Source organism: Cervus elaphus, chromosome 5 (assembly GCF_910594005.1).
Source record: "Cervus elaphus chromosome 5, mCerEla1.1, whole genome shotgun sequence".
NCBI lineage: Eukaryota > Metazoa > Chordata > Mammalia > Artiodactyla > Cervidae > Cervus > Cervus elaphus.
This window is the reverse complement of record NC_057819.1, coordinates 4133654-4152991: the sequence shown is the minus strand read 5'-3', so window position 1 is coordinate 4152991 and position 19338 is coordinate 4133654. Positions and strand designations below refer to the sequence as shown.

Sequence of the window (19338 nt, the reverse complement as noted above, 5' to 3'; positions counted from 1 at the left end):
AAACACTATCAAGAGAGTGAAAGACAACCCGAAGAATTAGAGAAAATATTTGTAAATTATGTCTGATAAAGGATTACTATCTAGATTATATAGAGGATCACAGTACCGTAAAACAACCCAACTAAAAATGGGCAAAGGATTTGAATAGACATTTTTCCAAAAAGGTTACACAGATGGCCAGTAAGCACATGAAAAGAGATGAGTATAACTGATCATTAGGGAAGTATGAATCAAAACCTCGAGAAACCACTTCATACCCATTATTAAGAGAGCTGTCGTCTAAATTGGAACAGTATTGATGAAGATATGGAGAAAATAGAATCCTGGTGCATTGCTGGTGGGAATGTGAAATAGTGTAGCTGCTGTGGAAAACAATCTGGTGGTTCCTTAAAAAATTAAACAGAATTATAATATGATCCAGCAATTCCATTCCTTAGGTATCTACCCAAAAGAAGTTAAATCAGGGACTCTGAACAGGTATTTATTCGTCAGTGTTCATAGCACTATTCATAGCAGCTAAAAGGTAGCCACAGCCTCAGTGTTCATCAGTGGATGAGAGTATAAACAGAATGTGGCGTGTGTGGTGCCTGACAGGGACTGCTCAATGTAAGTTAGCTGCTAATGAAACAAGCTTCACAGCTGCCACAATTGACTCATTAATGTGAGATTATATTTGTTTTGTTTGAGAGTATTTTCTCACCTTGTTCTTCCTGTCACTTAAATTATTTTTTTAAAAAAGTTGGACTTAATTGTTCCAGGTAGTATGCCAAATAGTACTTCTATATTTTTTGACTCTGTAGAGTTAACTGTGCATGTGGGTGCAGTACTGTTGATGATCTTTGCCAATTATTAGAAAGCATTAAATGTATATGATGGAAAAACTATCTTGGCTTCAAATTGGAAGAAACAGCTTTATAATCTCACCTTTGAGAAAAGGAAAGGGAAGGAGTCCAGTTTTGGGGGTAGAAGCAAAATTATTACACAAAGAATGGAACATGAAAAGGATGCATTAAGAGTGGCTTGATCAAAGAGTCCTACTTTTACAGTATTATCAATGATACCTCAAACCTCTTTTAGGAAGATTATTTGTGCTTTAAGAAGAGAAATTTCATTGATGAATCAGAACATTTTGAGTAGCTCTTGAGGGAACTTGCCTCTGTATTTGAGAGAGTGAGGGAGGTGGAGGAGGGTGAGAAAATTGGGAGGGAAAGAAGCAGACCTAGGCAAAAGAGAATAAATGTTAAATCACGTATACTTGGAAAAAATGCAATGAATATTTAGTGGTTTGGATTACTAGTGAAGCTCTAGGGATCTGGTTGGTGGAGAAAGGGCCAGTCTGGGTATAGGAAGTAACATAAACAATGGCAAGGAATTTGGAATGAACATAGAATGTCTTAGAGGGGAAGAATAGGATGTTCATTTGGGGGAGACCTTGTCATTAAGAAGGAAGATCCTCATTTTGGGGAGGCCTTGTTGAGAGGTATGCACTAGATCTTGACAAGTACTGTGAAAGAGTGTCCTGAGAGTTGAGAATGTGTGGAGAAAAACGGTTAATATTGCTTGGCTCAGTTATTTCTTCTTGGTTAGCCTCAAGTTTTTGTTTCAGCAAAATCACCTTACTTTTAAAAAAAAATTTTGGACTTAGAAAGTTTATAATGAATAATGGAAACTTATACATCTGTCAGTCCCAGGGATTTCTTCTGTATGAAGAAAGGCAGGTAGAAATGTTGGATTTATGGTAAGAACTAGAATTAGAGGTTTTAAATGGGCATGGGTGTGCTTGAAACATTTATTCAGTGTGTAGGTAATAGAAGGCTCTGGTTAATTTCTTGTATTGACTTAAATTGTGCTTTTTTTTAAATCCAGAAAGCAGTCATTGAGCATCTTTCTTGTCCTCATCAGAATTAGTATTCATTGAACACTGATTAGAAAACTTATTGATGTTATCTCCATTTTACAGATGAGGAGACTGAGTGAACGTCCCAAAGCGATTCAAATAGGTTTGGAGCCAAAATTCACATCCAAAATGGTCTCATTCCAGAACCTGTGTTCTTATCTAGTAATCTATATTGTAATGCATCTTGTTAACACGTTGTGTATGGCCCTTGAGTTCAGATGTTGAGTAGGAAAATGACCTATATAGCTAATCATAGTCTAGACAAATAGAAATGGAAATAATTATAGTGGCATGTAGTGAGCTCTATTATAAAATAGAGCTATGTTGAAACTGTACATTGAACTCTGAAGGGAAAACTTTCATAGTGAAATTACTGTTTTCAAACCAAATACTGAAGGATATGTAGTAAAGTGAAAGTTGCTCAGTCATGTACAACTCTTTGCAAGTCCATGGGTTTCTACAGTCCATGGGGTTCTCCAGGCCAGAATACTGGAGTGAGTAGCCTTTCCATACTTTTCCAGGGGATCTTCCCAACCCAGGAATCAAACCAGGGTCTTCTCCATTACAGGCGGATTCTTTATCAGCTGAGCTACAAAGGAAGCCTAGAAGGATATATAGGATTTATCCAAATGGATTAGGTGGTATGTGTAAATGAGGCAGAAGTAGTAGCAGTGACAGAAGCTCATGCATGAAAAATTTTAAAGAAGCCTCAAGTTGTTCATTCTGGGTATGTATGCCGTAGGACGTATCTTTTTTGAGCTGGGACGTTTTATGTCTGTTGACAGAATGGTTATGCCAGGTAATGTTCCAAAGAGGAATTGACCAGAATCATTTCTTAGCTGGTTATTTTGTTTCTTCAGTAATAAGGTCTAAATAAATTTAATTCAACAAATGCTTGAGAACCAGTTGCTAGACCAGTAGTGGTGGCATGAAATGGAAAGATGAAAATTGTGCATTTCAGAGAAAGCAGTGGGAGATGGTGTCAGATGCTGTTGGAAATAGTGTCAGTTTCTAGCCTTGAAGACCTAGGCTGACCAAGATTCCCAGTGGAATATTAAGAAAGAAGATGCATTACCATTTGGTATAAGAAAGAAGATATGGTGTAGGGAGGGGGGAGGCCAGTGGTGGCTTCTGTTTGGAATATGTGGAGTTGGAGGTGCTACAGTGACAGTCCAGAGTAGGTCTTGTATTCTGCTACTGTGCCAGCAATCGCTGTCAGGATTGGGGAAGTGGTGGAAGTTTTCAGGTATTAGTAGCAGAAACCTGCAGAGAGAGGCTGTCGTTTCTGTGGGGGAGGACCGGCTGTTTGAGGCCCTGCTCAGGCCTGCTTTGAATGGATTCAGACTTTTAATGGACTGGAAAAGTAGGTCTTATGAAGCAAAATGAGAGAATAAAGCAACTTGAGGAAAGAAAGGTAAGGAGCAGTTTGTATTATGAAGGATTTGTATTAGCATGTAGTGAGATACGAGAGCTTCCCAGGTGGCTCACTGGTAAAGGATCTGCCTGCCAGCGCAGGAGATGCAGGAGACACGGGTTCAGTCTTGGGTCGGGAAGACCCCCTGAAGTGGGAAATGGCACCCACTCCAGTCTCCTTGCCTGGAAAACTCCCTGGACAGAGGCGCCTGTGCGCTACAGTCCGTGGGTCGCAAAGAGTTAGACACCGTGAGCACGCATGCACGTGATAGTGCAGTATCTTCCAAACGTCTCCTTAATACATTACTTACATGATTTTTTTTTGCAGTATCTGTATACCAAATGGTAATGCATCTAAGATCAAGTTTTTTTCTTTATTTCCTTGGTGATGTGTAAGTTTAATTATGTACCTTGAATTCAACAGCATTTCAGAGTCTATAGAATGAAGAATGTTTTTTCCATTGTTCACCAGCATATTTTTTAAAGAAGGCAATTATGTTACATTTAAATCATCTTCTCACATATCACCAATAATATATATACCATACCATGGAAACAATTGAAAAAATACCTATATATTGTAGCATATAAGTTTTAGGTTAGATGGTGATGTTGTTCAGTCACTAAGTCATATCCGACTCTGCGACTCCGAGGACTGCAGCACACCAGGCTTCCCTGTCCTTCACTGTCTCCCAGACTTTGCTCAGACTCATGTCCGTTGAGTTGGTGATGCCATCCAACCATCTCATTCTCTACTACCCTCTTCTCCTCCTGCCCTCAATCTTTTACAGCATCAGGGTCTTTCCAGTGAGTCGGCTCTTCACATCAGGTGGCCAAAGTTTTGCAGCTTCAGCATCAGTCCTTCCAGTGAATATTCAAGGTTGATTTCCTTTAGGATTGACTGGTTTGATTTCCTTGCTGTTCAAGGGACTCTCCAGAGTCTTCTCCCGCACCACAGTTCAAAAGCATCAGTTCTTTGGTGCTCAGCCTTCTTTATGGTCCAACTCTCACATCCATACATGACTACTGGAAAAGCCATAGCTTAGACTATATGGACCTTTGTCGGCAAAGTGATGTTACCTTTTGGTACGCTGTCTAGGCTTGTCATAGCTTTTCTTCCAAGGAGTTAACATCTTTTAATATCATGGCTCCAGTCACCATCTGCAGTGATTTTGAAGCCCAGGAAAATAAAATCAGTCACTCTTTCCATGTTTCCCCCATCTGTTTGCCATGAGTGATAGGACTGGAAGGCATTATCTTAGTTTTTTGCAGGTTGAGTTTTAAGCCAGCTTTTTCACGCTCCTCTTTCACCTTCATCAAGAAACTCTTTAGTTCCTCTTCACTTTCTGCCAGTAGAGTGGTATCATCTGCATATCTGAGGTTGTTGATATTTTTCCTGGCGGTCTTCATTCCAGGTTGTGATTCATCAAGCCTGACGTATTGCATGATGTAAAAGTTAAGTAAGCAGGGTGACAGTATACAGCCTTGATGTACTCCTTTCCCAATTTGGAACCAGTCCATTGATGCATGTCTAGTTCTGATTTCTTCTTGACCTGCATACAGGTTTCTCAGGAGACAGGTAAGGTGGTCTGGAATTCCCATCTTTTTAAGAATTTTCCACGGTTTGTACACAGTCAAAAACTTTAGTGTAGTCAATGAAGCAGAAGTAGGTTTTTTTGTGTATGGAATTCCCTTGTTTTTTCTATGATCCAGTGAATGTTGGCCATTTGATCTCTGGTTAGGTTAGATGTTGAAGAGTAAATCAATAGAAAAGTGTAAACTCTTCCCAAGGTCTTTATATTTCTTTGCATTTTAGCGTATGTGTGTCCTGGCTAAAAATGAAAGTAGTACAGGATATGTTGTCCATTCATTCATAGGCCTGATATTTACCAGAGAGCTTGGGTAATGCATTATTTCTTAGATCTTTTTTAGACTTTAGTTTCGTTGAACTTTATTTCCTTTAGTTTCATGTTGGAAAATGCAAGAAACATGAGTGGCTCAGATTGACCTTGAAGGTGTGGTGTTATTATTCTTAGTAGCTATGTTCACATGCTTATTGGAAACTTGAGAATTCCAGGTACTTGTCTGTGTGGATTTTTTTTTTTTTGCCCACACCATGCAGCATGCAGGAACTTAGTTTCCAACCAGGGATGAATCCCATGTCCCTTGGAGTGAAAGCTCAGAGTCTTAACCACTGGACCACCGGGGAAGTCCTAGTTCTTAAGTTTTTTGATGTATAAGCAATACCCTTAGACTCCCCAGTGTGTTTAGAATAGGTTGATATTAGGCTGTATGTTTGAGCAGTTTTTAATTTTATTTTAGATGACTATTTTACTAATACCTATATTTTAATGTGTTTTGCATGAATATAAGTATATGTGCTGTTTTAAAAAGTCCCCATCTCCTTTTCTGATTAATGGGTTAAGTGAAATGATAGCTTAAGAATTCTTAAAATTCATGGTTTGATTTGTGTATTCAGTTTGAACCTTTGACTTGTCTAAGGTTTTTAGAGTGGTTAAGTGCAGTTATTTAAGGAGAATCCTCTTTACTTAATAAGACGATTTTATTTTTTATTAGCTTAGGACTTTTGGTCTCCTTTAAGTAAAGCATTTTCATGAATTCTACTTTTTGACTTTAGCTGAAAGTTTTTTCTCCCTATATATGTTTCAGTGGCAGTTACATGTTTCCCTCTGGTTACATGAAATAAATGTTACTAGTTTAAAAGGGTGGGTCGTTTTCTGGGCATCTGTTGAATTGTATTGGTCTTAAAAGGATTCTTAAGAAGATGGTGTTCTGGTCTTTCAGCTATTTAATAATTGAGGAGTACTGCTTCAAAAGAGTGGGTATTTGAGCTCACCATTTTAAATAGAGCCCACATTGTTGTGTGTGGTTGGTTATGAGAGGTTATTTGGATCTTCACTGGCTTGGTTTTCAAAAATATGAGTAGCCCCTTGCCTAATTGCCAGAATATCCCTTGTAGCTCAGATGATAAAGAATCCACCTGCAATACGGGAGACTTGAGTTCAGTCCCTGGGTTTGGAAGATGCCCTGGAGGAGGGCATGACAACCCACTCCAGTGTTCTTGCCTGGAGAATCCTCATGGACAGAGGAGCCTGGTGAGCTCCAGTCCACGGGGTCGCAAAGAGTTGGACGCAACTGAGCGACTAAGCACAGCACACATATTTTAACTAGACCAGGGTAAGAGTGGGTTCTTTTTGTTGCACATATAGCCTCTACTCTTGGAATTTTGTCTCTCTTCTCTGAATGTGCCTGTCGGCTATCTGGAGTTGGACAGTTTATAATTGAAATGACAGCAGTTAAAATTAAAATCTGTTCCTTCTCTTTATTTTTTTTTTTAATTGTTGACATGTTTCTTTATTAAAATTATACCAGTACAAAATAACAGTGTATACACAAAGGGATTTGATGCAACACAGTATATACAATTATCTTTAAAAAGTCACAATACAAAAAAAAAAAAAAGTCACAATACAAGTTACAGTGATTATGAATATATGCTTAAAGGATGGATTTGCATTTTCATTCAGCTTTCTGGTCCTTGTCCATTTTGTTGCCTATTACTCTGCATGAAGCTAAGAAGAGGGAACCAGAACTTTTCTGAACAATCTGTTTGTAGATGGAGAGAGGACCATTAATATTCCTATATATTATTGATAAACTAATAAGCAATATACAGATTAGCTAGGTTTGGAATGCTGATAGCTATTTTTTGAGTGTAGTTTAATTCCAAATTTTTCTAGAATCCCAAGTACCTAGGCCTGATAGGAAAATCATGTCATTTATACATGGGGGAACTCTTGACTTCCTATGGTAAGTTGACCTTCAAACTAAGTTGCCGTCTTCCTAGAAAAGAAACCTGTTATCCAGCGTGAGGGCAGAGGGTTGGTATAAAAAGGGTGGGGTTTGGAGAGTGTTCTTGCCCTTTTAGGGCAGGGCCCAGAAGCAAAGCATATTGGAATAAACAGTGTGAATTTGCAGATTTCAAAATGACATTGGTAGTTGAATTTTGCATAATATTTTACTTGCCTTTAACAAAAGTAAGTTTTTGTTCTTTGCTACCTATCTCATGATTAGTGGTCTTTTTCTGTTGGAGTACATAAGAAATTGGAGCTCATAATTTAAGCCTTATTAAAAAACCTTTTGAGAACCTATTGTAAAACTGCTCATCTTCATAGGTAGGGGTTGGTCATTTCGGTGTTTTGTTCAGGAAAATGCAGTTATAATTTTATTCTGACTTGTAGGAGGCATGGTCAGAGTCTGCAGGCTCTGTTGAGATAATCATATGATGTTTTAAGAGGGGCAGAAGTCATTATAAGGTTATAATTAGGAAATTTTAAGTTTCCATGAGGTATGAATTTCCTGAGGAGGAATCTTTAAAAAAAAAATAGAATATTTGTTCTATGATTGCCCATGAAAACTTCAGTTTGGGACAGTGTAGGGAGAAAGGGGGGCTAGGGGAAACAGAATTACTTCTTTCCTTTTCCTGAAAAGTTAACTGAGCAAGGTGCAGCACATACATGAGTGTGCAGGAATTCACCTTCTCTTACTAATTTCCCAAAGGTAGGCCTTGGAACTAGTCAAAGAAACAAAAGTCAAGAAACATTTTTTGAACACCGGAGCTGGTCTTTCTGATCTTTCCATAGCAGTTACAAACTACCCCTGGCACTTAGATAAAGTGATCTTGCTTGGCTTTTAATTAATTTCTAGTGATTTGAATGCCTGGATTTTCTCTGTCAGTAACCAAGACTTAAGTATTTGTTTTCTGATAGTTTTTTTCTTTCGTAGCTGTTAGGGAACATCTCTCCATTTACCATGGTGAACCTAAATGTTGCCTCACAAAGCTAAATTTAAAATTCTTAATTTCAATAGTAAAATAATACCCGCCTTGCGACTTCTGGTGGAGGATATAGAGTCAGAAGATAACATTACACATTACTCACAGAAATTTATAATCCTATTAATAATTTAATATATCTGAGTTAGTAGTATGAAGTGGGTGTTTTCTTTATAGAAGTGATTATAGAGCAAGTCAAAACATTAAAAAAACTCTTGAAGTTATTTTTACCCTTTTTAGTAGATTGTATTATATCTTCAGTTGTAATTTTTTCTGGTCATCACCAGAAAATGTCTTCACTGAGCTTTTCAGGTCTACTGTATCCTTCTACTTTTCTGTATATTCATTCTGTTAATTTTTGAGAGTTTGATATTGAAACTCAAACTAAAAATCTTCTACTTAAAAAATAATTGTATTGAAAAACAAACAAACAAAAAAAATTGTAATAGTGAACTATATGTAACTTTGTTCTGTATTTTCCAAGTTTCCAGTAAATGTGTTATCATACTTGCATAATTTAAAAAATAAAAAAGAGGAAAAAAAGAAAATGTCTTCACCAAGACATCATGTATGAATTTAAAAGAGACATCATGTATGATTTATGCTTCCCCTCTTCCTATCTTTTGTGTAAGGAGTAAGTTTAAAAGGGAAACACTTGTAAGAAATAAGTGATTTTAAAAGGTACAAATCAAATTTGCTAAAGTTGGTTTGATCACAGTTGATCTTTCTGAGAAGGTGGTCAGGGCTTCCTTTTACCTTCTTGAGATGAGAAAAGCAAAAAGGTACATCTGAAATGCAGTCAGATCTTAATATCTAAAAACACTAGAGCACAAATTTCTTTGCTTTTGACACCTCACATTTTGGGGTTCCATTTGGAAAAAGCAGCTGTCAATGTTTGAGTCACTTAAATGAAGACATATGATCTTAAGTATTGATCAGTAACTGAAATTCTGTCTGTTGCAGCACCTCCTTTGAGGAGTGTATTCAGAACTTTTCCACATTAAAAACAAACAAACAAACCTGATAGAATGAACCACACTCTTGTACTACTAATGTATCCACAGAATTATACAAGATTGATATTTGGTTATTATCTACTGAAACAGAACTTGTTAGAGTGAACATTGCCATAAATATTGCTGGTTCAAGAGAATTATTGCTCTTTGATGCAGAATTGAGATTATAATATGGAGTTCATCTGTCAATTTCTGGACAATTTACTGGATTTTTGTTTTTCAAGAAGATGGTTGTTTTTTTGCTTAGGAAATGATAATATTTTAACTGCTTATCTATATCCTACAGCTGGCAGAGGAATGCATACTCTGATCATGAATTTGTGTCTGGATCCCTGTAAACATACAGACTTTAATGTTTTTGAAAGAGGTGGAAAAGACATACAGCATCTTTTAATTTTTTTTTTAAAGTAAATTAATCTCGTTTGGAAGTGTCACTGCGCCAGGACACGGACTCAGTTTTACATTTAGTTTTTTTTCTGTTTGTATGTTTTACTTTTTTTCCTTATAAGTAGGGGGGAAGTCCCAACTGAGAGCATTCAGCCATGCCTTTTGAACTGCTTCTTGGTTTCTATTTTAGTTTATAGTTGACTTCAGCAGCAAACGTTTTAGAAAACTTGAGGTTTGGGATGTTGTATGGGGAGTAAGACCAAACCACAGTAGTTTTACTCAGCTGATAAGTTTTGGGATTTATGAGTGATTAAATCATCTCCCCACCGTGGAATAATCTCCCCAACATGCCATGGAATCCTAGTTTGGGAAGGTCATGTCATCTATCAGATATCCAAAAAGTTACTAGGCATAAATGGGGAAAACACTGAGAAACTGAAAAGCTCGCCCAAAGTGGTCGCAGTTGTAAGTCAGTTCTTAAAAATGACTCATTTAATTACTTTATTTTGCCTCCACACTCAAGTTTTACTGTCAGTGTTTCTTACTATGCAATACATGTGCAAGAAAAGCCATTTCTTTCACATATAGTGAAAATAAAAGATTCTTTTAAAATTACTCAGTGTTGTCTTCTTAAAGTTTTGAACTCTCAATTATTCTTGCATTTGAAAGTGGGGGGAAAAATGCTTCTTTTTTTCTTTTGAAGTTTAAAACATACCGGAGCCCAAAAAGTGCTGCTTTAACTACCCTTTCTTCCCCTGAGTCCCACCCCTCCACCCATATTACAGGAGTACTGACTTGAGTCTCTTAAGTTTTCCTTGTGTATTTGGTTTAATCTAATTGGTTTTTGTAGTTTAGATTCCCTTGTTTTATTATAGAAATGGTCCAGATTGGTGTGCCTCTTTGCCCTTGTTGAAGCTGATATAGTAGTGGCCTAAGATGATGACAGACTGTTCCATGTAGGTGTCCATTCCTTAATAGCCTTCTCGTGACCTCCATGCCCTTTCTCTTAATCATTTTCTCATTATCTTCCTGAAGGACCTTGTGTACAGTAATATCTTGTATTTTAGCACTTAATAATCAAGTATGTCTGTTTTTTGTTTAGTTTCCTCTTAAAGTAGATAAAATTCTATCCATAGTATATTACATGATTGTAAACAATTTACCCTCTTAGTTCAGTTCAGTTCAGTCGCTCAGTTGTGTCCGACTGTTTGTGACCCCATGAACCACAGCACGCCAGGCCTCCCTGTTCATCACCAACTCCTGGAGTCCACCCAAACTCATGTCCATCGAGTCGGTGATGCCGTCCAGCCATTCATCCTCTGTCATCCCCTTCTCCTCCCACCCTCAATTTTTCCCAGCATCAGGGTCTTTTCCAGTGAGTCAACTCTTCGCATCAGGTGGCCAAAGTATTGGAGTTTCAGCTTCAGCATCAGTCCTTCCAATGAATATTCATTACTGATTTCCTTTAGGATGGACTGGTTGGATCTCCTTGCAGTCCAAGGGGCTCTAAGAGTCTTCTCCAACACCACAGTTCAAAAGCATCAATTCTTCAGTGCTCAGCTTTCTTTATAGTCCAACTCTCATATCCATTCATGACCACTGGAAAAACCATAGCCCATCAAGTAACTTCGAAAGGTTTTTTTCCCCCCCATACTACTCCCCAGATGGAACGTAAAAGTGACCATCATTAACTCTTGCTCCACATTGCTGCCCAGGTTGTTCATCAGTGCTGTTCATCAGTGCTGAATGTGCTTAAGAATCCATGTTCTTAGACGCTTTAGGTTGTTGCTTAGATTTAACATAACCACTTTACATTCTACCTCTTCAAATGCATGACTGGTATCATGGGATACTGTCTGGGTTCATGAGACAGCAGCTTGTGGCACCAGAGAGCTTCCTTCTTTCTTACTCTACACGGCCTTTATCTGGCAGATAGTCTGAAGAACCATGGGCAGTGTTTAAAGTTTGGTTGGCAGTGTTTCACAGTGGCGTACTTGTTTCCAACTAAGGGGGTGTTGGTTGTGGTATGAGGGGTCATCGCTGGCCTTGAAGCAGGCCTGCCTGAGCCTTTTGTTGAGTCGTCCTGTTGCTTGGTCCATGTCTTGGAGCTTTACACCTCTAGAAGCTTTACACAGTTTTGTATTAATGGACTTCTCCTATCTTTGACAGAATAAATTACCAAGTAATTTCTGAAACTATGTCAGATGATTCTTGTAGTAGATAGTAATTTCTTTGAAATAAATGGAACACCATCAATTCATTCTTACCCCTAGATTTGACCTGTCTCCTGAATCTAATCCCATTTTACCCCTAATTACTGGCTGGACATACATTTACTTGTGAGGCCACCTTTAAAGCCAATATATCCTATCTGGTGTTGCTTCCTTGGAAGCTGCCCTTCAGTTCTTAACAAAACCATACTTTTCCTACTCACCACAGGGCTTAGAATTTTGCAGTTATCTCTGCCAACTTGCTCTGCCTCCTTTTATCGTTCCTACTTAATTACCGAGCTTAAGCAATTAAAGTTTTCCACTCACTTTGTTGGTGCCTCTGCGTTTTTACTATCATTGAGATATTGGGCCCTTAGCAGTTCATATCTGAACTACTAGTCTGGAAACATTGTAAGTGACTTTTCCCTCCAAACCATCCTCCTTGCTGCTTTCTCATACGACCACTTTGGTGTTATTAATCTCCTGCTCTTGAAGCTTTTGGTTTTATGCCATCGAGTGAAATCTAGACTCCTTAACCTGGCATTCAAGGCCCACAGTGTGTGCTGTCTTTTTAGTCTCATTTCCCTGAAGATGATTGGTATTCTAACCTACTCTCTGTTGCTCAAAAATGTGTTTTCTTCCCACTGCGGTATTAGTATCCAGCCTCACTTGGCTTACCTCCCCCTCTTTCTTTTTATTTAAATTCCACCTAATCTGTAAGACTGAGTCATTCTCCACCTCCTGTGATGACTCCCTGGTTGTCTCTTTCCCTGAACTGGGAGCACTTGCATGTCATTGGAGTTACCAAGAAGTATCAGAGTACTACAAGGTTTACAGTGAAATGTCTCACTGTTGCTTGCATTTAGTTCTTAGGTGGAATGTGCCATCCTATACTGATACATTGTCTTACCTGGTTGTTTTTTAACAGCTAAGGACAAATAGACCCAGCATCTGTTCTTTTTGACAACTGTTTTATTATCCTAAATAAAGTTCATAGATGTGATACAGTGTACCTACAGACATAATTTTAAAAAATAATAACCTTACTGTAGTATAAAGGAAAAATGAATGAAAATAATTGTAATTTGTATTTCAATCTTCAAATACTAAGCAAAAATTATCTTTTAGCAAGAAAAGTTCCTGCAGATTTAAAACCTTTAAATTTTCCTGCTCTACTGTGTTGTACCTCATTAAACAACAGAACCAATATTGATACTAATACGATTTGTATCTCAAGTTGCAAATTATGAATAGCCTTTTTTCCTGTAGAGCATGTTGTTAATGTGGCCCAGCCTGAGTTATAAAATTTAAAAGTTACTGGGAGACAAAAATAACTTCTTGTAAAATGGTTAGAACATTTTATAATTACATATTTAGCCTCCTCTTATATGGTTCTTGTATAAAAAGTGTTTTCAGAGGTTATGGGAATAATGCAAAATGTTGACTGACTCCTTGATTTTAAGACTTTGATATTTTGTGCAGTCTTGTTCATATATGTGACTTTATGTCACATAAACAGCTCGAAAGGATAAGTTGTCCGCAAATACTGAGAGAAGTCTTTACAAAGGAAATCCACCTGCAGTGCGGAAGACCTGGGTTTGATTCCTAGATTGGAAGATTCCCCTGGAGGAGGAAATGGCCACCCACTCCAGTATTGTTGGCCTGGGGGCCTCCATGGACAGAGGAGCCTGGGGGGCTACAGTCCATAGGGTAGCTAGAGTTGGACATGACTTAATGATTAAATAGTAGATTGACGAGGTCTTTTATCTCTGTAAGGGTCAGATTGTTGCCTCTTTGTGACAGGAGTTCTTTGTGTTTAGACTACACTTTCCTCTTCTGATCTTTTTTTCTCACACACAAAAGATCCTTTGGTAGAAGCCAATAATGTGTACCAATTACCTTCAACTCCCAAGTCCGTGTCGAGATCTCCTGTGATTTTCTTAACTTTTGAAAGTACTTGTTCCTTTAGTGGCAGAGGTTTACCTGAGAAGCCATCAGAAATGATGTTAGATTGACAGAGCAAAACTCTTAAAGAGGAGTATTTGTAGGTTCTTGGAAACTTCTGTCTGTATGGTTCTGCAGTTTCTAAAGGCGTGCTAAGGCCTGAATTGGCCCGGTTTGCACAATTAAACATTCTAAAACGTGGTGGACCAAGTAGTTCACATTGTAGCAGTTCAAAAAATAAGGTATTGTCATGGCATAACAACTTGCAGAGAGAAGCCTTGTGGGAAGGCCTAAGTGGCTTAACCTGATCCTCAGGGTATTTGTCATTGTTCAACTACTGGTTTTTCTTCTGCAGGTTTTCTTGTGAAACCTTCAAATAGAAAAAGTTCTTCAGACAAACTTCATTTGGTAAGTTTGTTCCCCCTACCCTTCACCCCTTACTACACTCTGCTGTTTTGAGGCTGCAAAAGACAATTGACAGATTAATTTTGGGGCCCTGTTAGTGGACATTTAGGTGAACTCTTGTATGTTTACTTACATGTTAAATCTTAAAATTTGGTGGTCTCCCCCCACCATCAGGACTCAAGTCGGATCATTTCCCCATGTGTGATTGTGCTGTAGTGTAATACGCTGTGCCTAGAAACTGGTATTAAAGTTGAGATTAAGTGAGTTGTAGCCTTAATCTTTTGTTTAAAATAGTTTTAAACATGATGTTCTTTTAAATTGAAACTTGATTCTTACTTTGAGTTTTCTTAAATTGTTAAATCTGTGTGAAAATCAAGGCTTTGTTACTAGACTTCAATTCAGTTCAGTTCATGTCTGACTCTTTGCTACCCCATGAACCCCAGCACGCCAGGCCTCCCTGTCCATCACCAACTCCTGGAGTTTGCCCAAACTCATGTCCATTGAGTCGGGGATGCCATCCAACCATCTCATCCTCTGTTGTCCCCTTCTCCTCCTGCCCTCAGTCTTTCCCAGTATCAGGGTCTTTTCCATTAAGTCAGCTCTTCACATCAGGTGGCCAAAGTATTGGAATTTCAGCTTCGACATCAGTCCTTCCGATGAACACTCAGGACTGATCCCCTTTAGGATGGACTGGTTGGATCTCCCTGCAGTCCAATGGACTCTCAAGAGTCTTCTCCAACACCACAGTTCAAAGGCATCAATTCTTCGGTGCTCAGCTTTCTTTATAGTCCAACTCTCACATCCATACATGACTACTGGAAAAACCATAGCCTTGACGAGATGGACCTTTGTTGACAAAGTAATGTCTCTGCTTTTTAATATGCTGTCTAGGTTGGTCATAACTTTCCTTCCAAGGAGTAAGCGTCTTTTAAATTTCATGGCTGCAGTCACCATCTGCAGTGATTTTGGAGCCCCCAAAAATAAAGTCTAACACTATTTCCCCTGTTTGCCCATCTATTTCCCATGAAGTGATGGTACCGGATGCCATGATATTAGTTTTCTGAATGTTGAGCTTTAAGCCAACTTTTTCACTCTCCTCTTTCACTTTCATCTAGAGGCTCTTTTGTAGTTCTTCACTTTCTGCCATAAGGGTGGTGTCATCTGCATATCTGAGGTAATTGATATTTCTCCCGGCAATCTTGATTCCAGCTTGTGCTTCCTCCAGCCGAGCGTTTCTCATGATGCACTCTGCATATAAGTTAAATAAGCAGGGTGACAATATACAGCCTTGACGTACTCCTTTTCCTATTTGGAACCAGCCTGTTGTTCCATGTCCAGTTCTAACTGTTGCTTCCTGACCTGCATACAGGTTTCTCAAGAGGCAGGTCAGGTGGTCTGGTATTCCCATCTCTTTCAGAATTTTCCACAGTTTATTGTGGTCCACACAGTCGAAGGCTTTGGTGTAGTCAATAAAGCAGAAATAGATGTTTTTCTGGAACTCTCTTGCTTTTTTGATGATCCAGCGGACATTGGCAATTTGATCTCCGGTTCCTCTGCCTTTTCTAAAACCAGCTTGAACATCTGGAAGTTCATGGTTCACATATTGCTGAAGCCTGGCTTGGAGAATTTTGGGCATTACTGTACTAGCGTGTGAGATGAGAGCAGTTTCAGTCTAGTCTGTTCCCACCCTGCAGCCAGAGCCATCCTTTACCTCACCTCATACCATACTTCCGATCACAACTGCACAAGGCTCTGGGCCCTGCTACTTCTTTGATGGCCTCTGTTCCCTCACTTTCATTGATGATAAAGCATTTGCTTTGGATATTGAATCCCAGACCTCCAAAAATATGCTGTATTTGTAGAAGTTTAGTGAACTAGAAATGCTGGCTTTGCATGTAATGTATCTATTTTATATATATGTATTTTTTTAGAAAGCTACTTATTAAAGTGATAGTGTTCTTACTAGCCTGAGTTTCTTGTTAGGTATTCCTCCCCCACTATTATAGTTGTTCCTGAAAACCAGGTAAAGGTATTAGCACAGTTTGGATTTTCACTGAGCATAGGATATTGGGGTAAAATGCTTTTTTCTTTCATGTTTTGTTTACTAAATCAGTTTGCTTCCCACCGATGGGGAGATCCATTTTGAATTTACAGAATTTACAAAAACATGCTATATAATACTGTAAGAATTATATTGTTGTTATACTGTATTTGCATTTGCAGGTTGGTTTTAATTATTGCTTTATTATTTTCATCTAAGGTTTATAATAGTTTTCATATTACTGTCAACTTTAGGAGCATGAGCCTTTGCAACTTTTTTTGCTCAAATAGGTTACAGTCAGGATGATTTTCACAATCCTTTAAAGGAGTTTAGATTTGACTAGTGGATTGGCTGGGTGATTCTCAGCTTTTTCTTGGCTGACTCTGGTCAAGTCTTTAGGTCCTTGTATATGCAGTTCCTTTAATTAGGGTATGGCCAAATGGGAAATCGCGCTTCCCAGGTAGCGCTAGTGGCAAAGAACCCCCCACCAATGGAGGAGATGCACAAGATGCTGGCTCGATCTCTGGGTTGGGACCATCCCCTGGAGGAAGGCATGGCAACCCCCTCCAGTATTCTTGCCTGGAGAATCCCATGGGCAGAGGAGCCTGGTGGGCTACAGTCCGTAGGATTGCACAGAGTCAGACATGAGTGAAGCAACTTAGCACGCACATGGGAAAATTACCAATTTTGTCCTTTCCCCCCTGCCAAGTTCCAGGCATAAAGGAAAGAAAAGGCTTGCCAAGATACTGAAGAAGGGACGGAGATCTCTCCTCCTAATCTGGGCCTCCTGTCATGGTAAGTACAAAGAAATAACAAGACAATGGGACTTGAACTCTGTCTTGACAGTTAAGTGAATACTAGTAAGTTTATAGTTACCCGTCCTCAGAACTCTCTTGTCTGTTTTCTTTTATTTTTTATTTAGTATCACTAGTAATAATTTGAGTATTCTAGTGTCTTAGAGCAGTTTTGCTTCTATTCACTTTAATCGTGTGAGTTAGATATTCTCTCTTTTTAGTCAGGTAGTGTAAATAGATTCAAGACCAAATGTTCCTTGGACTTCAGGTTTCTTATTTCTTTTCTGGGAAGGAAGATACAGTAAGAAGCTTTTCTCTGTGTGTATGTGTTGCGTTGTAGACCATATTCTTTATGAATTTACCTTTCTGGATGAAAGCAGCCCCCTGTCTTCCCTGTTTTTCCTCTTTAGCATTGTTTTTATCCCAGAGAAGATGAGGTAGCTCTGCACAACCCCTGCCTGCACCTGTGACTTAAATTTGAGTGTCTTTCAGTGACTCGTGGGCCGTTTAGGACCCACTTTAGGCAGAGAAGCGGGAGCAGTGAGCCAGCCCCATTTCTGTCAGTCCTGAAAATATGTAAACAGTGCTTCAAGGCTTAAGAAAGAAACGGTCCTCTGTAGTATTGTCCTGCTTCTACCTTGGTGATATTTGCTAGATCCAAACTGTTTCATGCTGGCGCACAAAGAAGGAATTGAAAAGGCCATGTTAATTTCAAGCATCATTAGGAACATGGGAAATGCCATTCAAAATTAAAAACAAACTAAAACCAAAAACACTAGTTGTATAGAAGTGTCATTAAAATGAGAAAGGTAACTGCTGTCATCTTTAATCTTTGCCAGTTTTTTTCTTAGTTTATGGGCACAAAGGTTTTCTGATGTATCCTATACCCAAGTACTGACGAGCTTTTCTTTATACTGTATTATTTTATTGGTTTTCATGAGTTTTTAATGAATTGAAAAAGTGTTTGCCTATTATTTATGTGATATGTATGCCAGTGCTAGTGAATCGCAAGTGATGGGCTTATGAAAGCAGCTCTGTTGTGTACTGAAATGTCCTTCCCTCATCCCGCACAGCCACAGCGGCGTGGCCCTTGCTCGGTGCTGCCGGCGGCTCTGGTGCCTGCAGACAGGCTTCCCGGTGTGCTCTGGAGATGGGTGTGTGTGCGTGTGCGTGCGTGTTTGCACACAGTGTTCAGGGAGCCAGTGTGACCATGTGTCTTAAAAAAAAATCTTTTATTAAGCAGCTTTATAATAAGTTTTTAGAAGTACTCATTTATAATTCTTCCACCAAAGCCCATAGTTGTATTCCTTTCTAACTAGTTTATGTGCCTATGTATATTATAGTTCGTGTAGTTGGAATTAAAACATAATTAAATTTCTGTTTTGCTTATTTCACTAAATGAATTAAACATTTTTCCTTGTTGACTCGTTGGACTCCTAATGGTTTTTTACTAGCTACCTAACACTTTGCAAATTGTTGAACCATTGGTTTAAGTAGTATTAATTAATATTTTCTGTTTTAGCATTTTGATTACATGTTCTTAATCCTTATTTTTCTGTGTAGAGAATTCTGAAGCACTGGTTTTTCTTGAATATCATCCTTTCATACTTTTAAAAAATTCTTGAATGAGGTTGAGATCTTTTGGGGAGGTTAAGCATTAGGAAAATGTTTTTATGTTTCATAATGGAAGATCTCAAGCCTATGCAAATTGAAAATAGTGTGATGAACTCTCATAAGCCCCACATAGGCATCAGCCAGATGCAGTAATCAGTTCATGACCACACTTGTTTCTTCTGACTCCCCACCCCCACCTCTTTGGATTTTGTTGAAAGAAATCACAAACATTATATCAACAGAAATTTTTATTTTTGATGACTTTTAATGCCAGTCTTAAGAATGGTAACTAAAATTGACAATAAGACTGATAATCACTGTTAACTTTTACATTTGTCATTTAAATATTTATACACATATGTGACTCTAACGAGTAATTTTTTTAAAAAAATCATGCAGCATTTATATATAAATTTAGTTTATAGACACTTCCACTGGTTAGCCTCTACTCCCTATGTTCTTTAAATACTTACGTTTAATGTTGACTTCCCCCTGACTTATAGACTGACTTCTGTTACCTGCATAGTTTACCAGGCAGCAGAAGTTAGCCTGGAATTGTGGTGACTGATCTGTTTTCAAGATTTTATAGTGACCCCACATGGAGCTGGTGGGGATTAAAAAGTATGAGATCTGACCATTCCCGGTGTTCCTCAGTGATATCAGGAAATTGACCATGTGGATTATATTCTCTTTCTCTTGTCCTAGTAAACTACTGCTTGTAGCCAGCCAGGAGAAATTTGTTTTCAAGGCTCTTAACAGGCT

At 38.5% G+C, this 19338-nt stretch overlaps 1 protein-coding gene across 10 annotated transcripts in view; it reads left to right on the top strand.

Moving 5' to 3' along the window:
* The window catches only part of MTMR3 (myotubularin related protein 3), a 125694-nt gene that overhangs the window by 48798 nt on the left and 57558 nt on the right, over positions 1-19338 (top strand). For 5 of the 10 annotated variants that reach the window (XM_043901379.1, XM_043901372.1, XM_043901381.1 and 2 more), the window contains exons 2-3: positions 14078-14130; positions 16878-16963. The exons of 4 other annotated variants lie outside the window; for them this stretch is intronic. In XM_043901379.1, the coding sequence (XP_043757314.1) occupies positions 16961-16963 (3 nt within the window). In that variant the 5' untranslated portion in view covers positions 14078-14130; positions 16878-16960. The remainder of the gene's footprint in view (positions 1-14077; positions 14131-16877; positions 16964-19338) is intronic. One more of the 10 variants, XM_043901382.1, reaches the window with a different exon arrangement.